Consider the following 22,302-nt stretch of genomic DNA (forward strand, 5'->3'; position numbering starts at 1 on the left):
TGGTTAAGAATCATGATGGAAGCTTATGTTTCCAGGTTTTAGCAATAAAGAAAGCATTTTCTTCAAAAGTCGATGAACGCTTGTCACATATCCTGTCATTTTCTCCATCCATGCACCTTGGTTGGACTGTGAGGCTGCAACAGCATACTGTTCACATTGTAGCTTTTCTCATCACAAACTTGTGGGATAAAGTATGAAGCTTCGATGCCAAAAAAACTCTCAAATGACGGCAGACACATCAATCTTCTCATAAAGAGTTTGCATGTGAAACGTATGACCCAGTTACTGCTGAAAACACACTGCTTAAAACTAGTCTTATAGTCTTAAAACTAAATCCAATGTGGGGTGTTTCCAACTAACTTTTATGTCCACCGGTTTTGTCCGTAAACTTAATCCTTAGTGGACACATGTATCAAAGGGATAGATGCCAACGCAATCAAAGATTAAGGTTATATTTAAAAGAGTTACAACAACCAGAGTTCTACAAGCCTGTGTTCCAAGAATCTGTCATTGCATAAAGACTCTGTTGAGAAATATAATCCATGGCTTTATTTTGTGGGCCAAACCTGATTGGCAAACCTTGGAATTTAGCAGTTAGTGACTGGAATAATGTCCTGCTAAAATGTTCACCTTGGAGAACTCCCGTAGAGCGAACCCAGCCGTTTTAAACCACAAGAATGTGGCCTTTTAATGGCATAATTTAACAGGGTAATACTGTACTTTGTCTCTAAAGGCAAAGGAGTAATCAGATTCCACCAACACCATGCATTGACAGTTACCACATAAAACCCTTTTATTGCCTATAAATGGTGTTGGGGTATTAACTTTTAATGTTGCTTTTGAGTGGGACACTAGAATTCAGAAGGCAGTCAACCACAACATGACAAGGATTTAACAGTTGTTCACATTTGAAATATGAACAACTATAGAACAAATGCATTCATACAGCCTACACAGCTGTCAAACTGAAATCTTGCTAATCTCAAAATGACTGAGCTATCCATCAGAGACAAGGCATTTGCCTTGCCCCATTTTCAACAGGGCAACTTAGACAGACTCAGACCGAAACAGGCTCATACTGGCTTGTCCCATGTCGGAGAGCCCTCCAAAGACCTCTGCTGTCTTTTTAGAGTTTCCCACGTGCTGTTCTTAGCAAGATAAATGTGTAGCGGGACTATGGGAGGAATGCATTCACTGCTACTCCTAATTGATGTGAGTGGTCGTCAGCAGCAGTACAGACTGTCTAAACAGAGCCGGGGGTTAGAGAGGGGAGAGGAACTCAGGCCTCACACTCAGGCCTCACACTCAGGCCTCACACTCAGGCCTCACACATCATTACTGCTTTATGGGCGCCTCTGGGTCTCCCCACTGTGTGTGTGTGTGTGTGTGTGTGTGTGTGTGTGTGTGTGTGTGTGTGTGTGTGTGTGTGTGTGTGTGTGTGTGTGTGTGTGTGTGTGTGTGTGTGCGCGAGCGTGCGCATGTGCGGTGTTGTTGCTCATTTAAATGTGTGTTTGCATGTGTGCGAGTGTGTCCAACCCCTGTGCTGAACAGCACAGAGCGGGAGATAGACTGGCCTCTGGGGAATTGGGTCCTCTTCCCAAATGAAACGAGTCTGGCTGCAAATGAGGTGGAAATGCTCCCATGCTGGGACACACTGGGGCTGGCCATTGAACAGGAGGACATTCCTCAGCAATTCATTTTGACCTGAACCCAGTATGCTAGCTGGGTCGATGAATGGAAGAGGGAAAGGAGGGGAGAGAAGGGGAGGAGAGAGAGAGAGCGAGAGAGGACTAAAAGCATCATATTTGATGAGGGGATGGCAGTAACCGGTTGTGATCCCTGTATGCTTACTGCCAGCGGCTTGTCTGTCAACAAACTGGCTGTCCATGTAGACATTTGGATTACATGCAAAGTGGTTGGCAGGACATTGTGAGTGGATAATATGTATCACTGGTTGGACTGGCAGGGCAACATTTACAGCACTTCCACTGAAATATCAACTTTCAACATATTGTCTCATCTGAAAGTATACTCTTAGTGGGATTATAACAAATAGGACATTTACACAACCAATCCAGTGACTCCACAATACATTTGTCACACAAAAACACACTTTCAACTGGCTCCATATACTGTAGATTACATAGTACAGTTAATGACATACATTAATATCAAACTCTGTACAGGAATAGACTGGAGGGGGGGGGATCATGTCACTCAGAAAATGTTTTCATTCATCTATCGCGGGGACACATGAAGCACGACTCTTTTAAATCCATCAAATCAAATCTCTCCACTTCGCAATCCTCTTAAACTAATCCCCAGGTATGTTTCAGAGGCCGCTGGCCTCAAACTGGACAGCACCAGCAACACATCTGCCCAGTGTGAACACTTTCAATGGGCCAGAAGCTGCCCCAGGCTGCCTGTAAAGTAGCACCGCCTTGTAGCATTATATAGTGAATCATTACGGCCAATCATAGACTCCCTGGTGATAAAAAAAATATATGTTGTTAAAGAATAACAGAGTAAAACTGCAATGCTATTACATAGTCTAACTGCAATGCAATTGTGTTTGTTTGAGACAGAACAACGCAGTTCGACAGGAGAAAAGAAACCAACAAAAATGTCATGTCCTATCGTCCTGTTTCTGTGTTTCTGTCGCCTCTTTGTTTACTCCGATAATAGACAGAAATAGGAGCCGTCACTCAAGTCAGTGGTGTTTGAGTGACAGCTAAGGGTTCTGTTGATAAGGGTGTGTATGCAGTACTGTCACCCCCTCATACGGTGACTGCTGTCGGGCTGGCACATGTGGCTAGCTCTCCCCACACCAGTCCTAGAGAAATAGGGGTAGGGGTCCACGGGAGCCCCACAGCTGTACAATGGAGCTGGCCACATCCAACCATCCATATATCCATCCATCCATCCATCCATCCACAACACACACGCACACACACGCACACACACACACACACTGGGGGAGAGCCAGGGACAAAGCAGTAATGATGTGAACACACACACAATCCCAGCAAGGGGGCACAATCCATACCCCACCATTGCTGTTTCTATGGCAGGATTAGACTCACTGCTGGGGGAAACAGACTAATCTTTAATATGGCTAAGAGGGGACGAAATACATTCCAACACACACCTCCCAGACTAGCTTGTTGTACCTCTCCTTGAACGATCGGGCACATATTCCCTCTGTTATCAATCAGAAATAAAGCCTCCTTACAGGGCCTAGCCCCGTGCCGTTGCCCCAAGCAACAGGGCACACAATTGCTTTCCTTTTCCCTGCACTGGCTAGTAAAAGGACCGTGTAAATCAGGACCATCTCCTGCAAGTAGCCTCATTCCCGAAATAAGAAATGTAGCTAACGCTGGGTTACACGCTCATCGGAACCAGTTGGACAAACACAGCTCACAGCAAGCGGACCCCGATTTAAAGAGGCACAACCGGTCAAATATGATAACGCTACAGTCCACGACGCGTACGCAGCAAGGAAGCATGTACACTGCATTTAACTTTGCGGCTCCTTGCAACTTAAAGGACACACCTGGCTGAAATTCACATGAAATGACAACAGGAAGAAAACACCTTTAAGCCCAACACAATGGCCTACTATTATTGGGTCGCGTAGAAGCATATGCACCAGATGCAGAAGCTTGATGCCCCCAGTCCACAAAATCTGAGAAAAAAAATACTGCTGAATTCCCATGTCTTAAAGGGACATCTCCTGTCTTAAAGGGACATCTCCACTCTTAAAGGGACATCTCCACCCTTAAAGGGACATCTCCTGTCTTAAAGGGGAAAGAGTGGTGGTGTTATGAGCATCTAGCTGTTCTCCTTACCATGCCTGAGGTGCTGCATCCTGGTGTTCTGTCTTCAGTTGACACACATGGTAATTCTGCTGCACGCTGCACCGCACAGCAGCTGCTGCAAGCCACTGATCCCACCCACGATAAAGTTTACATCCCCAATGCAGCCCTCTGCTCGGTGTGACAACTGCGCAGAACAGCGATCACCCTCTCTGTCTCTCTCTGAGCCTCTCTCTTTCTATTGCACTCCCTCTTCCTCTCTCTCTGACTTGCTCTACACACAACCTCTGCCTGTCCTCACTCTCACACACTGTGTGTGTTTCTATCACGCTGCCTCTCTCGTTCTCTCTCTCTCTCTCCCTCTGACAACATGCACTGCTGCCTCTCAACGCCGTTTATCACTCTTCCGCCTCTGTCTCTCTCCCTCTCTGCCCCTCTCTCGCTCACACACGCGTTACATACTCTGCCGCTCTCACACCGCCTCTCTCCTTGTCTCTCTCCGTCTCACTCTCGAGGTCCCTCCTCTTTCTGTGCCTCAGCGCTTTTCTCCTGCTCAAGCTACATGACGTTTAACATGTGTTGGGGGGTGTAGGGATGGGTGAGATGGCTGCTGGCTCTGAAGGTGGCACTTTCCTCCGGGGAGATGAAGGGGGGTGGGTGATGATGAGGGGGGGGTAGGAGAGTGGGGGAGGGGTGGGTGACAGCAGTGGGAGGTGGGGGTTCAGGGACCGTGAGTGGGGGTTCAGGGACGTGAGTGGAGCTCGGCTTGAGATGTTTCTGACTGAGCTCTTTTGAGAGAGAGAGAGAGAGAGAGAGAGAGAGAGGCCTGGCTGCCTGGGACAAACTCCAGCCCATCTGCCGCAATCACAATCAGTCTCAGCTGAATGGCTGTGACAAACCAAAGCCCCGAGCCTCTCGATCAGGACGCCTACGAGGGTAGAGGGGGGAGAAATGGGGGAGAAATGGAGAGGAAGGGGACCCCTCTCCATTGTCTCCCCCCTCCACTGTGAAAAGGGGGCAGGCACTGGAGGGGTGAAAGGGAAATTGAAAGGGTCCTGGCTGGCGAAAGCAGTCCTTGTTCAAATAAAGAGGAAGAGAAAGGACGAGCTACTCCCAGCCTAGCCAATCACAGTCCCTCTGCCCAACATTCACTAGTCGCTAATGTCGCTAAATGAACAATTACGCTAAACACATGAGTAATTAGTAGCACCACAACCAAAGGGGACAGAAGCAGATGCCTCCTAGTTGTAGCTGGGCGAAAAATAAACACGCACATATCACCGCATTTTGGGTCAGAGAAAGTTAGAAATTAATCAGATGGTGGTAAAACTAGAAACGCGCACATTCCAGTGAGAACACGCAGGATCTGAAAGCCAACATTCGAACTGGTTAGAGGGCGCAACATCAGCTGGAAAGTTTGTGCCGTGATCGTAAAAATCTTGGCGTGTCAAGACTACATACTTTCATTACTGGATCGTTGTGTCCCATAAAATTGACAGTGAGAAACCTACTCATCATAATAACAGGGAAGATTGACGACGGCTTATTATGTTGAATATGACCGAAGTGTCACGCGTATTGCATTTATCACAAGTTGCAGATGTGTCTTACACACACACACACACAATCTGAATATGTGGTGAGGGTCTAATTTGATTTCTAGAGCAGGTGGTCATCAATTTGGTCCCATTGTCCTGTTTGGATAAAAAAAAGATAAATGGACTCAGAAGTCAACAGGAACGGATACATGATCAAGAAATATTGAGGAGTCGCCCCCACTTTACTTCAATAAACTGCACGCCCCCCAACGTTGAGCGATGGCCAAGTCTACAACGGGATCCAAAATGGACACCCAGAAACACAGCTTGCCTGTAGTGAGACAGAAACCAGCAGACCAAGCCTAGTCACTCATAGCAGAGTCCGACCACATGGACATTGTTTTAAAAAGTGTAACAACATGTCCAGGTGTGAGTTAGTGTGTGTGTGTGTGTGTGTGTGTGTGTGTGTGTGTGTGTGTGTGATCTTCTCAACTCGTTAGGAATCCCTGATTACTGGAGTGTCAGTGACAGATTCCAATGTTTGGAAACACATGGGTGCCAACATACCCCACACACACAACCTGACTGGTTCCACCAACACCACCACCACGACTACTACCATCCCCCCGTTAACCATCACCAACAGGCTAGCATTCCACTGAAAGGGTGGTGGATGGTTGTACTGCTGGGAGAGGAAGGGGAGGGGGAGATAGGGTTGATAAGGGGCGGTGTGGGGGGGAATGGGAGTTCAGGGGGGGCTCTCCTCCTCTCCTCCTTGGTAAAAAGCGACCATAATCCCCCAGCAATCAGACATTGATGTCATTAATCTGTGAGGGCTTATTAAAACATGTGTGGACGGAGGGAGGACAGAAGAGGTTGATGACATGCGTCACTTAGCTGAGCGCATTACGTGACCAGTTTCTGCCGCCATCGTCGTCAAGGTCTGTCCCCCCGGACACTCGTTAATCAGGGGGCGATAATCATGGGATAAAATGCAATGTGTGTGTGTGTGTGTGTGTGTGTGTGTGTGTGTGTGTGTGTGTATAAATGTTCCCCCTTCCTTAATCTTCAGGGCCTCAAACACTATTTACCCAATCTTATTGGCTCAGACAAACACAACTGCCAAGCATTTGTATACATTTCTGAATGTCTGAACACTAAATGAGGTACACTAAAGTCTAAATACCCTTTTGAAACTAAAACCAGAAGTGTTGATCGCATTTTTTGTTCACCTTTCATACTTATTTGTCAACAGACTACCCCCTTGGGCTGTTTGTACGTTGAGACGAGCGGTGGGAATGCCATAGTGTAGACATGGGCGTTTATTTACCCGACACACACACAGGCTACCCGGCTCGGGCTACACTGCTCTCAACCCCCTCCCTAGACAGCAGTCAGGCTATGGAAACCGTCTGAGCTGTGATCGTCCACTTTGGAATGGCCCCACCGACCGCAAACTGGGACAGCCATTTAACATTTTGTTGGGGGGGCCAGATTGAACGTGCAACACGATGAGTGGGATCTGTGATAATGTGCCTCTGTCACGTTTCATTAAGCAAGGGGAATGGGTTGGCGTGATACAGTGGGGCAAAAAAGTATTTAGTCAGCCACCAATTGTGCAAGTTCTCCCACTTAAAAAGATGAGAGAGGCCTGTAATATTCACCATAGGTACACTTCAACTATGACAGACAAAATGAGAAAAACAAATCCAGAAAATCACATTGTAGGATTTTTTATGAATTTATTTGCAAATTATGGTGGAAAATAAGTATTTGGTCACCTACAAACAAGCAAGATTTCTGGCTCTCACAGACCTGTAACTTCTTCTTTAAGAGGCTCACCTGTCCTCCACTCGTTACCTGTATTAATGGCAACTGTTTTAACTTGTTATCAGTATAAAATACACCTGTCCACAACCTCAAACAGTCACACTCCAAACTCCACTATGGCCAAGACCAAAGAGCTGTCAAAGGACACCAGAAACAAAATTGTAGACCTGCACCAGTCTGGGAAGACTGAATCTGCAATAGGTAAGCAGCTTGGTTTGAAGAAATCAACTGTGGAAGACATACAAGACCACTGATAATCTCCCTCGATCTGGGGCTCCACGCAAGATCTCACCCCGTGGGGTCAAAATGATCACAAGAACGGTGAGCATAAATCCCAGAACCACACAGGGGGACCTAGTGAATGACCTAGGTCCGTGTTGCCCAGCAACAGCCCCAAAACATCACTGCTCTAGAGGACATCTGCATGGAGGAATGGGCCAAAATACCAGCAACAGTGTGTGAAAACCGTGTGAAGACTTACAGAAAATGTTTGACCTCTGTCCTTGCCAACAAAGGGTATATAACAAAGTATTGAGATAAACTTTTGTTATTGACCAAATACTTATTTTCCACCATAATTTGCAAATAAATTCATTAAAAATCCTACAATGTTATTTTCTGGATTTTTTTTCTCATTTTGTCTGTCATAGTTGAAGTGTACCTATGATGAAAATTACAGGCCTCTCTCATCTTTTTAAGTGGGAGAACTTGCACAATTGGTGGCTGACTAAATACTTTTTTTGCCCCACTGTAGATAGTCCCAGGAATTGAACCCACTACCCTGGTGTCACAAGCACCTTGCTCTACCACATGAGCTAAACATGACCACAAAACCTACAGCAATAAATACTGTAAAACAAATCAATACTGAAATGATACAGCATGGTATAATTCATTACTAGCACCCAAACCCAATACGTGTTGACTGAGTCAGTCTGGTACTTGGCTGGAGGTGAATAGCACAGATGCAGCTACTGTGACATCCAGAAGCATACTGCGCCAGACCAGCACCTCATTTATCTCGCCACTCATCTCAGTACAAGGATGTCTCTCCAAACGGTCAAAAGCGACCGCGTCAGTCTAAACAACTGCATGCTTCGGTGAACACGTACAAAAGAGCAAAAAACATTGTTTAGCCTACTAGCTCACCTTGGTAATAAAGCCAAGGAACTCCACTCAAAACATCCCAGGAAATAAATCGCTCACCCAGTACACTGTACATCTAAAGACTCAAAGCATCACAACTGTAGATGCCACCCATTTTGCTCAAAATAGAACAACATAACGACTCAAGCGCTGTGATGTGTGTACGTGGTGCCATAGTTAGCATGGCAGGCCTCATGAGATTAATGGTGTGGAAGCCATCGGGTCGGTTGGGTAAACACCCGTGTTCATTAGTAATTGCACAAGGCCACAGTGACCACTCTTCTTCACCGGATCTGATTTTTCCACAAGAACAGTCCTAATACCTCCACTCAATGAACCTACAGTACTGTAAGCAGCACAACAAAACGTCCCTTTATTATAATGTTGTGTAATGTCGTTTACTTATCCAACCTATTTAACCAGAAAAGACCCCTGAGGTTAGAACAGAGCCCTTCTTTGTACAGCCGACCAAATCAAAACAAATCAAAAGTTTATTTGTCACATGCGCCGAAGATAACAAGTGTAGAACTTACAGTATAATAATATACTTACATGCTCAAACCAATAGTGCGAAATAGGTATTAGGTGAACAATAGGTAAGTAAAGAAATAAAACAGCAGTTTAAAGACAGGCTACATGCAGTAGCGAGGCTATAAAAGTAGCGAGGCTACATACAGACACCAGTTAGTCAGGCTGCTTGAGGTAGTGTGTACATGTAGATACGGTTAAAGTGACTATGCATATATGATGAACAGAGAGTAGCAGTAGCGTAAAAAGAGGGGTTGGCGGGTGGCGGGACACAATGCAGATAGCCCGGTTAGCCATTGACCTCGGTCATGCAAGAATTGAACACAAGCACACAAACACACTTATCGTCCGTAACAGGATGCTTTCCAAACCCTAAATAGATGACCACTTAGCTTATGCTTGACCTTGAGCACATCATAAAGAGAAATGCATGGCCCTCAAGGACGCTACTGTGGTACCGTGTGGACTGAATGGTGGGGGTGGCGAGTGGATAAAGGACCGGCATAACATTTCAATCACTAGCCTAAGTGCTTTCCTTCTCCACTGTACAATGGCACAGAGATATAACGGCAGGTTAAGACGACACGCCCTTCAGAATGTATTAGCGAAACGCTTCATTAACCCCTTCCTCTCATAAGCTCCATAAATCTGATGCATGTTTTTAGCCAGGCCTGGCCATACGGATAAATCACGGGAGACCCACGGGGCTCTTACAGTTAAGCCTCGGGGTTAAACCAGACCGAACGCTGCGTTCAATTGGGATCACGAGTGAATGCAGCGTTCCGTTTGGCTTCACCAGGCTATCTTTCAGTAGCCACAGACGTAAACAGCACTGGACCAGACTGGGTTGGTGTTAGTGGTTGGAGATCCGTATAATGTACTGTGGCAGTCATGGCCAACTTGTGTTATGGGCCAACAACAGTGTCAGGCTTGAACTAATTGGCCGAAGTGTTTTCGTCATCTGGTCTGTTTATATGAGTTCATCTTCAGTTAATAGATTGTACAGTGCAGTATTGACCAAGAAGATGCACAGCTCTCCACGGTACTCTGATTAAAGACAAAGCAGCTAAGCTAAGGCTAAGCTAAGACTAAGCTTAGACTAAGCTCAAGTTAGCTTTATGCTAAAAACAGATGGAACATACAGGCTAAAAGCACATGCTGCATATTTCCCCAAGCATTGTTCAGTTCTCTGTTTAGAATTTACCCTTGAGTAGCTCAAAGTATGCTATTTTCATCAGGGCACACTTGTAAGAGCTTGAAATAACAACCACTGATGACTAAAATAAACATATTCCACCGAATCTAATCAAATCCAAAAATGTATTTGATGGGAGTTTTCTGAGGGAAAAAGAGGGAGGGGGATCTCTCTGCAAAACATTTCTATAGAAAACCAATAAATTAATCTATCTCCAACTATGGTGGGGGAACTGACCTCTAATCAATGCATTAGGCTAAGTCTCTCACTCACAGGAGGGAACATAAATACACAATTGACCTTATTAGGTCTCTGGTGGGGGCTTAGCATTATCAAATGAAAGCATTAGACTGGTCAACTTATCCAATTACAGTTGTCAAATGCATGGCCTTCACCCAAGTGAGATGGCTGCAGAACAGAGCCTTGGGGAGCGAAGTTGCATTGTGGGCCATAACCAAGGGAAGGCTCGGCCCTATCCTCGTCATCTGGAGAGGGAGAGATGGAGAGATGGAGAGAGGCAGAGAGGGCCGCATACTTCCACACTGGATTACATAGCCTTTCATCTACCGGCAGCGGCGGTAGGGGAACAGACGGATCTTTGAGGTCGAGACATGCCCTGTAGTAACATCAGTGAGCCGCACAGCTACAGTCACAAGCCGTTAACATCAGTGGAGGAAAAGCTTCCTCCGTTAGCCTGCTATCATCATCGTGGATGAACACACACGAACATAAACATGAACACACGTGCCCACACACAAACGGGATCTCTTTCAATGAAAGTGCCCCTCAGTCTGCGCCCAAAATGGAACTCGGATAAAGATGTATTTAATCATATACTCAACTATGAACTGTTTTTGATGATCATAGCGCGGCCTTAAGGGTCTCATACTGAGACGCTGCAATTTCATGAAGGGAGGGATTATTGCCCAAATAAATTAGAGGGAATTCAGAAGGAAAATAAGTCCAATTACTATGGATGAAATCCCATTTTCGAGCTAAACTGGTAAATGAACACTGCTCTGGTGGCTATAATTCCCCATCTAAGCATAATCCAGTACTTGTGAGTAGTGGCAATGTCCTGATCAGGCAAGGACACACACAGACAAATGAAGGACAGCTATGGGAATACAATATACATTTCTTCCAAGTGGCTGAACGTTAGAGGACGATAAAGAGTTGCTTTTTACTACTTTTAGACCCAAAGAGAAATACATCCAAACAAAGATATTTCAAAATGGACAGATAATCTATCAAAACCTACTGCCAGACCTCCCATTTCACTCATATTTGGAGGGATAATTCCTCTCTAAAGATGATAAATAGTTTATTGATCAGCAGATGTCCTGGCTAATGTCCATTCAGGAGGGGCTGCAGATGCACGACTTGCCGGTCCTCATAGCCTAAGAGACTTTCCTCCATAGTTCGCCAGCAGTGTGCCCATTCTCCCCTGCTCCCCACCCTACCCCCTGCTACCCTGAGCAGGCCCCCTGCCTGCCTGCCCTCTCTGAGTCCTCCAAGGTGTGGAGGGGTCACAGACAAACAAAGACACACACCATCTGCTAAGGGTAAGGCCAGGTGAGACCAGCTTTGGCCACTTGGCTGATCAATGGACAGAGTTCTACATAAAATGTAGAACACAGACACCCAAAGGAAAGTCAATTGAGATTTAGTATGCAGTGAAAAACACTTTCATTACATAAGATAAGACCACAGGCAATCCCAACCATACACGCAGACACATGGACAGAGTGCAAGAAGGAGGGGATGAAGGGAAAAAAGGAGGAATTGGCAGAAAGAGGGAACAAAAACTAAATCTGCATTGTTTTAATCCAAGGTCAAGGAAGATTATATATTTCTGTTCCCTCGACACAGCAGCTTTTCAGACAGGGCACGTGACCTTCCACCCGGCCAGTCATGCTTTTTAGTGTCCTAAAGCAGCATCCATATGTCCTCATCCAAATCACGCCTGCCCCCATTCAATAGCTCACTGTCTAAACAGAGAGAAAGCTGTCACTCACTTCACTTTCACCACATTCCCTCTCTATTTACATGTAGAGATAGATGTACATAACATAGACTTAATATTGTTGTTTGGCCAAATACATGGTTCTATCTTTTTGGCCAATCATTTCCACATACAATCAACCTTTATCTGATACGATCAGAGGGAATCAGATATAACCGCAACAACCATAAGGAAAGCTTATATGATGCATCAGGACATGTCTCGTCTTGTTTGGAGGTTTTCAATCTGATGTTGACACAGGGCTGTGGAGCTTTTGTTTGTGTTTGTCATGGACGTCATCAGAGTTAATGAAATAATGAGCGATGCCGCGACAGTACCCCACTGTGGTTTTGTTCTGTGCTCCCTCGGCCAGTGATGCTGTGTGTGTGTGTGTGTGTGTGTGTGTGTGTGTTGTGGAAGGGAGTGGATACAAGGAGGACTATTTTATGGAACAGATGGGTTTGACATACGATGAGAACACTGGCAAAAACTGTTTTTGGAGAGAGCTTTCTTGTATTCGTTGGCAGACATTATCATATCTTTTAAAGTGTTTGATTTGTAATCTGTTTTTAGCCTGTAATTACAATACATAACAATAGCGAAACTGTGGTGTAGATATTGGGGGGATAGAACAGTAGAAGGGTGTCCGGGGCTCCTCCCCCAGAATTTCTTTTGACATTTTAAAACGCATTTCCTGCTATTTATACACAGCTTGACATGACTTATTATGTCTCTCTTCAGGGGTATATGGAGGGGTATTTTGAGGGGTATATGGAGGGGTATATGTAGGGGTATTTTGAGGGGCATATGGAGGGGTATTTTGAGGGGTAAATGGAGGGGTAATCTGAAAACACAGTATAAGTGGAATAGAGCATCAAATCATATCACAGTTTATTGGTCGTGTACACAATTTAGCAGATGTTATAGAGGTTGCAGCGAAATGCTTGTGTTACTAGGTCCTAACAATGTAGGAAAAAACATCAAACAAAGGGCATTTACAATAAAGTATGGCACACAATATTGAAATCAGGTACAATATCCTACATCTGTGTAATACTACTCTATAATGTGATAGACTGTATAAATATAATTTTGCATTGGGCCTATAGGACACAGAAATAACAAGCCCTGAAGTGGAATCCAATTCGTTCTCTCTCCAGCTTCTTGATGGATTGATTTGCCTTAATTTTCCCAGGAAGAAAATGAGGAATATAATGTAAGTCCCCTTGATAAAGTAGCCGTAAGACACAGTGTAATAAAGGGAAGGAGGCATGCCTGTCTTTATCAGTCCTGAGTTTCTGCTTTAGCCCAACAAAAGAATGTATGGAGTCATTTATCACTGTCACTAACAATGTCGAGCAACATCCGAGGAACAGCGGCACAATCCCTAGGATCTGGCCTGTCAGGTCTGTCAGCGTAGCTGTCTATTCCAAGGAGGTTTATTACCATGAATTTGAATATTGTAATTATATGTACAGTTGAAGTCGGAAGTTTACAAACACTTAGGTTGGAGTCATTAAAACTCCTTTTTCAACCACTCCACAAATTTCTTATTAATTAACAAACTATACTTTTGGATGTATTTCAAGGCCTACCTTGAAACTCAGTGTCTCTTTGCTTGACATCATTGGAAAACCAAAAGAAATCAGCCAAGACCTCAGAAAATACAGCTCAGGAAGGAGACGCGTTCGGTCTCCTAGAGATGAACATACTTTGGTGCGAAAAGTGCAAATCAATCCCAGAACAACAGAAAAGGACCTTGTGAAGATGCTGGAGGAAACAGTTACAAAAGTATCTATATCCACAGTAAAACATGTCCTATATCAACATAACCTGAAAGGCTGCTCAGCAAGGAAGAAGCCACTGCTCCAAAACCACCATAAAAAGTCAGACTATGGTTTGCAACTGCACATGGGGGACAAAGATCGTACTTTTTGGAGAAATGTCCTCTGGTCTGATGAAACAAAAATTGAACTGTTTGGCCATAATGACCATTGTTATGTTTGGAGGGGAAAGGGGAGGCTTGCAAGCTGAAGAACACCACACCAACCGTGAAGCACGGAGGTGGCAGCATCATGTTGTGGGGTGCTTTCCTGCAGGAGGGACAGGTGCACTTCACAAAATAGATGGCATCACGAGGGAGGAAAATGATGTGGATATATTGAAGCAACATCTCAAGACATCAGTCAGGAAGTTAAAGCTTGGTCGCAAATGGTCTTCCAAATGGACAATGACCCCAAGCATACTTCCAAAGTTGTGGCTTAAAGACAACAAAGTCAAGGTATTGGAGTGGCCATCACAAAGCCCTGACCTCAATCCTATAGAACATTTGTGGGCAGAACTGAAAAAGTGTGTGCAAGCAAGGAGGCCTACAAACCTGACTCAGTTACACCAGCTCTGTCAGGAGGAATGGGCCAAAATTCACCCAACTTATTGTGGGAAGCTTGTGGAAGGCTACCTGAAATGTTTGACCCAAGTTAAACAATTTAAAGGCAATGCTACCAAATACTAATTGAGTGTATGTAAACTTCTGACCCACTGGGAATGTGATGAAAGAAATAAAAGCTGAAATAAATCATTCTCTCTACTATTATTCTGACATTTCACATTCTTAAAATAAATTGGGGATCCTAACTGACATAAGACAGGGATTTTCTATTAGAATTAAATGTCAGGAATTGTGAAAAACTGAATTTAAATGTATTTGGCTAAGGTGTATGTAAACTTTTGATTTCAACTTTATGTTAGTTTTAAGTTTTAATTTGTAGGTAAGTGATTATTCATATGAGCTACTGGAAGAAAAATGTTGAGTAGATAAAAATGATCATTATCTAATTAGAATATTATTCAGTTTCACTTACAGAAAATATGTACGCATACACACAACTTAAAAATCCTTAACAAAAATAAACAATGATCACTAAAACCCTAGCTATTGCCCCCACTGTCCTTCCAGGTCTAAGCAAGTTCATGGATTCCAAACAGCCCCTAGTGAGAAGACCCCAGCCGTTCTCATGGGCCAGACCACACAATAACAACCAGGCCCCTCTAACCTGTCATTAGGTCACTTTCCTGGTCAAAAGAGGAAGGGTCTCCTCTTCTAAAGTGGTGTGAGTGAGACTGTGGACAAGACAATCATTCCTTTACACACCACTTCCTTACCCTTCTATTGAAATCGGCCTGCCGTAGCAAAGGCCCTGGTCAGCGGTCAACCTCTAACCCCCACCATCCACCCAGGGTCCACTCAGAGGCCCCTCTCCCAGGCCTCCCTGCTCGCTCAAGGGGAAAATTGTTGCTGGATGGGGAGAAAACAGCTCTTTTGACATGGAGAGTTATAGGATAATGGGGGTGAAGTTTGAAAAATGGTCTCTCTTTTCTTCGGGCGGTGTGACATTCGAGGGTCTAAGGATAGGTTTGAGGGCCAAGGTCATGAGTTTGGCCTCTCCGCATCCACATTGTCTCCATGAGAAATGTCCCCAGCCATCCCCAAAACTGAAATGGACTGAACGTACATCTTTGTCTTTCCTCACCTTTAGCAACCTTGTCCTCACCACCACTTCACAATAGCATTCTCTCACCAAGACTGCACACAAATCATTGTGTCAGCTTCCCAAACTTAACAACATTGTGCGGCTGGTTCTCATTGAGAATAGATTGCGTTCAGCTGTTAATATTTATTGGCAACTAGCAGCAGCTGTCAAAACGCAGATCGAGGATCCTCCCTTACCTTCGGACATTCCTCCGCTCTTCTTCCAGCTGTTTGAGTAGCTCCTCGATGCACTTGTTGGCGTCCATGTACCCCTGTAAACAACAGATGGAGATGAGTGTCAAAGATGGATTCCATGTGCAAATATGGATGAAAAACATCAGTAATATCAAGAACAGCCCAACAATCCTACACGGTCTTTATTATTAGGAAGTTCAGGGGTCGGTTTCCCAGACTAAGCCTAGCCCAGAAGTAAAAAATAAAAAAAACTCTCTCAATGGAGATTCTATTGTGTTTATCAACAGCAGTGGTACAGTGGACACAAGACCATACAGAAGCCTAACCGGAGTATGAAAACACAGACAAAAGCCATAGTGCGTAGTGTGTATTTTTCCAGCCGGTGCCTTGTTTCCAAACACTCCTCTTCCAAGTGTGAAGAGGAACACTGAGGCAGAACTGGACTGTGTTTCAAAGAAGGTGTGATTCATTCATACTCTTTTTGGGGTGTTCGTTTTCAGGGAGTTAGGGAAGAGTGTAACTCCAGAAGCACCGCTGGGTAACTTCGCCTGGCTGACCCTGAGTGCAGGCGGCCAGCTGTGTAGTGTCAAGAGGGAATACCTTCACACACACATACTCCACACACACACACTCCCAAAGTGTGCTATTGAATTACAGCATGGCCCAAATGAGCAGAGACCCGGGAACAGTATGGAAAAACAGATGTTCAGCTTATTTGACACTTTGCCCTAATGATGTGCTCATCTATGCCATGCCTGTATAGTGAGTATAAGACATTATTGTGGAAGAACTAGGCCACCTAGCCATAATATTCCACCCAGCTGTTCTTTGGAGAAGCCGATAGTGACTGTGTCAGTGGTTGGCTACATACGAACATCCAATAGCGACTTATTTATCCTTCGGTAGTGATTGTGGCTAGCTTGAATTAATTATTGGTATTGGTGACGCCTCTCTTGGGTGAAGCGTTATCTCTCGGCCACAGATGCCCCCTCCATTGATTTTTAGACCTCCGTCGTGTGCTGTTCACGTATAATTGAATCATGGGGAATTCCTCTGAGAGATGACCCAGCTTAGTATCGTTTAGACTCGTCCCATGAGCATATTTTTCATGCTGGAGACACTGTGTGTATCTAGAACACGTAAAATATGATGGTACAGACAGTATACATTATAATGGTATAGCCTACATTGTGGAACACTCTACGGTTCTTTCTCAAGCTGAAAATAGAGAGAAACCCTTATTGTCGGAAGAGCGTTCTTCTCAGAAGGCAACCGTATGGCTGGCACCAGGGCAATTATCACACTTCAGGACTGACCTGAGGCCAGCCACTGCAGGTGCCCACCGTCTCCAGTATGCCCCCATGCCAACGGAAGATGTCACAAGCCCAAACCTCCAGCCAAAGTCGCCAGTCAAGGGCATACTAGGTGACCAATGATCATCAAGGGCATGGACAGAGGCCAGAAGAACATGGCGATGGCCAGGTGATGATGTGTTTTGTCATTCATAAGAAAGGATATACAAATAACCTGATGAAATCATCTTATTTTTCACTTTCTTCAACATTTGCTGTTAAACGCACCTACATGTACTTCCTTGTCCTCATATCTGAACTGAATAATTTAAAGTGTTGGTGCTATTTATCAGTGGTGTCCCCAAAGCCATCTGGAAGCCATAAGGTGCCACTACACCCAGCAGAGATGCCAGTCACACTAAACCCACTGAGTGCCATTAGGACCAAATTAAGTTGCCAGAGGCCTCCCGAGTGATGCAGCGGTCTAAGGCACTTCAGTGCTTGAAGCGTCACTGCAGTTCCGGGTTCGATCCCAGGCTCTGTCGCACCATGAGGCGACGGAGGGGGAGGGTTTGGCCGGCCTGGGATGTCCTTGTCCCATCGCACTCTAGCGACTCCTGTGGCGGGCCGGGCTCAGTGCACGCTGACACGGTCACCAGTTGTACGGTGTTTCCTCCAACACATTGGTGCGGCTGGCTTCCGGGTTAAGCAACTCAGGGGTGTCTTACAGTATCAGAGGGATAGGATAGGAACATGGGAGAATCATCTGAGTAGAGTCCAAAGTTTACGTGCAGGCTTAGTTAACAAAGTAGCTAAACATCAACTATAGTGCATCTAGCTCTATAAACTTAGAACGGAAAGAAGTTGTCATACAGAGGAATTGTCAGGAGAAAATATCTGTTGTTAGAGACCACTAGCCACATAGTCTCACAGATCCAAATCCCAACTTGAGATCCCTAGTGATTTAAGCAAAAGTCCACGTTAAAGCATATCTCAAGTTATGATTCAGCCCGGTAATGATTGTCCCTGTCTCTCAGAGAGATCTACCCATCACCAGAGTGCCATGTCACCAAAAGATTTACACCCTACATCAAACATTAAGCGCAGCTAGCTAAGTCTCTGTTGTCATCGCGGAAACCTCTACTAATGATAGGGTTCTGGCGTACTCCTCCTCATACGTGAAGGCATGCAAAGAATGTGCAATGGTCTGTCGTAATGTCAAATGGAGGGTATTTAAACCGAAGATTGAAGGCCTGACTCGTATATGTTATGCGGAGCACGCTGCCATGTATTACATTACGTCTTTGGTGGGGCATTACTCCTGACATTTTTACTGTGTGCGAAAGCTGCAGGGTTCCCACGGGCGCCAGCGCCTACATTGGGAGAGAGAAAATTATGGACCTTTGCCTCAAACTTTATCGAACGCATATTTCGCAAAGTACACTTGGAGTGCGATACAGACCAAATAATTCCTTGAGGTGGGTGAAGTGTCTAAATAGCACTAAAGCTCATAAGGACCGAATATCACCTCTACAGAAAACATCGCTAAATCGTTGGGAGGTTGTAAAAACCGTGCCCGGTGCGGCCTGCAAACTCCTCAAACTCCTCCGCAGCAGTGACCAGACTATACCTTCTCTATCTATACAACCCTCTAGTCAACAGTCTTGTGAGGCTCATTCGCAACGATCCCATGGATACCAAATCCTACATGGCAAGAAACCAAAGGAAGTTGTTTATAGACGGTCTAAAAGTCATACGAGCTCACGAACAGGCGATAAAATGTCTCAGAGTAAGTTAGCGATGATGGGGATCGATTGTGAACCGGCTTATCCAATGCAAATATCTGCAAATGTTGCTTATTTCACCATATACAGTCCTGTCCTCTGGTTCTCTTTGTAGGATGGACACAAGACAAAAAATGAACCAGCATCCAAATTCTGAATCCAATTTCAACTTCAGTGTAGGAGTCAAGGGGAGAAACAGAGCACTGGGATTTGTTGAGCTGGAGTTGGCTGGCGTAGGCATACACTTACATACTGTAGTTTCCTTTGTGCGTTTGTTCATGTTTCTGGTCTATGGCAGCCTATGGCAGCCAACCCTCAGTTCCTGTTTACTCTGTATGTGAGAGGGGTTGATAAGAAGGCTAGAGCTGTTTGAGAGAGAGGGCTTCCCCCACTGGGCATGCTGTGAGGCCCATATCCTGCAGTCCTCCAACCGATCATGTGCCTCCTAATCTTTAGGACATTTTAAAATGAGCTTTGTCCCCCACTGCTACGGCACTCGGAAACTCGGCCAAAAAAGCTTTGCTTTACGCCAGACACACATGCTCACGTGCACGTATGCGCACCCACGCGGCAAATGTGTTTAAAATAAATGGTCCAAGAATTTCAGTAATAAAACATTAGATTCATTATTCATCCATGAGAGCGTCTCTCCCTCCCTCTCTCCCTCTCGGCTCTCTCTCTGGCAGATCCACACATACTGAAAGGCTGTAATGGATGGGATCATATCCCTGTCAACATACGAGTTCCTTTAGGTCTTGGCTGAGAAAAACCCAAACGCAGATACAGCCCTGACCCAGTTGCAGTATAGGGTCAGTATGTGTTTCAGGCTTCCTTTAAAGTCCTACCTATCTATAATGTGATTTCCTCCCAACCTCACCTCAGCAGGGCTGTAGATCTGAGACCCAGGCAGCAGGCGAGTGAGAGAGATAAGAAAGCTTGAAGCTGCCTAGTGGCCTCTGGGAGTGAGACCTGTCAGACCAGTCAAAGCCAAGGTCAGGATCTATCTCAACCCCAACTGCCAGCCCCCTCCTCTCTGGCCATAAGGCAGGCCGAGACCCGATGACATGGCAGAGTGGTCTAGGGACCCACTTTAGCCAACTGGAAATCTGCTCTGTGTGAGGCGTTCGAGGGGAGATGGAATGTGGAATTCCCGACTGGCTTATGGCAGTCAAAGGTTATGCCTATAGAACGTAACACTTCTTTCTGAGGGATTTTTTATGGCTACTTGGGAATTAATGATATTACAAACTTCCCTGGGTGTCGACACGTTAGAGCTCATATGGCTGAGAAGACTACCTCTCGCGCACCTCACAACTATGACAGCCCTCTGCGCTAAAGCCTAGGCACTGACTCGGGGAGCGAACGCAAGTCTTTATGTCTCAGGCAAAGTTAGACATCAGACGGGCGGTTACACAGATATTGAAACTGCTCATTTGTATCCGTCCTCAGCCCTGGCTTGAATCAATTAATGTTATCAGCGGCTTATCTGTAGCACAGCACTGATGATCTTTCCCTCGGAGTCATTATTCAGGTCAAAATGACTTCCTGTCACCATATCAATCCTGCCCATCAAACTCCCACCTCCCAAGACTGTGATAGATTAGATAATAACAGCCTGATGAAGGCTATGTTATCAAGGGGTTACTATGGTGATTACATGTGATTTGCTATGAGAAGCCATGGAGAGCTCAGTGATCTGGTTTGTAGGCCTTGGCGTCAGAAACCAATACGCCACCAGTATGAAGCCAAATGCTTTCTTCAGATTGCAGCAGTTGTTACTAGAGTAACAATAATAATACATTACATTTGTAGAGCTCTTTTCATTTGCAGACATAACTCACAAAGTACTTCACACTGAGAGCAACCATTCAAATAAAAAAGCTTTAATAAAAGGGCTAAAAACAATCGGAGAATAACATACAATTCTATACACTCTAAAACCATATCTAAAAACTGCAGAAAACATGCTGGTTTCAAACGCCATCAGTGTAAAAGATGGAACAGGCTAAACCAGGTAGACAAAGCCTCCAATGCTAAATTCATCCCTTGCATACCACATGCAAACGGGGACAGATTTGGGAATATGGATTACCTGATGACACAAAGGAAGCCTGTTCATCCTCTAGGGTGGGTTTCAGTTATCTGATGTCCTCTTACAGCACCTTGCCTGTCCTAGTCCCAACGCACGCACGCACGCACGCGCGCACACACACACACACACACACACACACACACACACACACACACACACACACACACACACACACACACACACACACACACACACACACACACACACACACACACACACACACACACACACACACACACACACACACACACACACACACACACACACACACACACACACACACACACACACAAACACACCAGACGGACATCAACACCTCCCCGGGCCGTCAGGAATCCGAATCTGTCAGATTATCTTTCCAAACATTAAGATATATTCAACACTTAAATAGCCCCTGTCTCCTTTCTCCTCCTTCCAACGCTCAGTTGGCTAGTCAAAGAGTGGGTCATTCATTCCTGTGCAGTATGTGGCGGAACAGTAGCCAAGCCTGTTCCTCAAGCAAATCATACTCAAGAAAACTGAAAAATGGAATAAATCCAACCTGACATGCCCACTCCATAACACCCCATAGTACAACCTGTGTAGAGACGAAGCATATGCAACTACTACTGTATGTCATTTGGGATCTAAACATAGAGCCTCTGTTTGACAGTATCTCAGAAAACATGTGTGGAGGGTAGAGCACCTAACGAACGGGTCTATTAGAAATTCTAATATTTATTTTGACATTTTTAATATATGTTCAATTCATATTAAAAAGTTATATAAAGGCAGGTAGTGAAATATGAAAATACATACTGAATTCATAAGCCATATTGATGTTTAGGACCATGCAATTCATTTAAAAAGGGTATATTTTTCTCAATTTTCACCTAACTGATGTGTCCAAAGTAAACTGCCTGTTGCTCAGGCCCTGAAGCCAGGATATGCATATAATTGGTACCATTGGAAAGACAACACTATGAAGTCTGTAGAATTGTTAAAATAATGTAAGAGACTATAACACAATAGATATGGTAGGAGAAAATCCAAAGAAAAAACAACCGGAAAAAAACAAATTTGAGAGCCCATGCTCTTCCAATGGAACATATAGGAAAATCATTCAATCTAGCTCCCAGTATGCAATTCCTATGGCTAGTATGCAATTCCTATGTCAGTAGTCGTTGTTCAAGGTTTCAGGCTTGTTTCTTCCAATACGAGGAAGAATAATGAGTTTTAGTACTGGGACACAGACTTGGAAATTTGTGTATGCGTGTGTGACGAAGAGGACACACACCTGCTAATATCGTTTTCCTATTGAACATACTTTTTTTCTGTATGAAATATTATAGTTTAATTACATTTTAGGGTATC

At 44.8% G+C, this 22,302-nt stretch overlaps 1 protein-coding gene across 1 annotated transcript in view; it reads right to left on the minus strand.

The window, feature by feature from the left end:
• LOC112266486 (nck-associated protein 5) overlaps window positions 1-22,302 on the minus strand; it is a 163,203-nt gene that overhangs the window by 100,743 nt on the left and 40,158 nt on the right. Inside the window, exon 3 of the mRNA XM_042296645.1 lies at window positions 15,785-15,858. Coding sequence (XP_042152579.1) covers window positions 15,785-15,858 — 74 coding nt within the window. The remainder of the gene's footprint in view (window positions 1-15,784; window positions 15,859-22,302) is intronic.

The sequence above is a fragment of the Oncorhynchus tshawytscha genome, linkage group LG14, assembly GCF_018296145.1.
Source record: "Oncorhynchus tshawytscha isolate Ot180627B linkage group LG14, Otsh_v2.0, whole genome shotgun sequence".
NCBI classification, from domain to species: domain Eukaryota; kingdom Metazoa; phylum Chordata; class Actinopteri; order Salmoniformes; family Salmonidae; genus Oncorhynchus; species Oncorhynchus tshawytscha.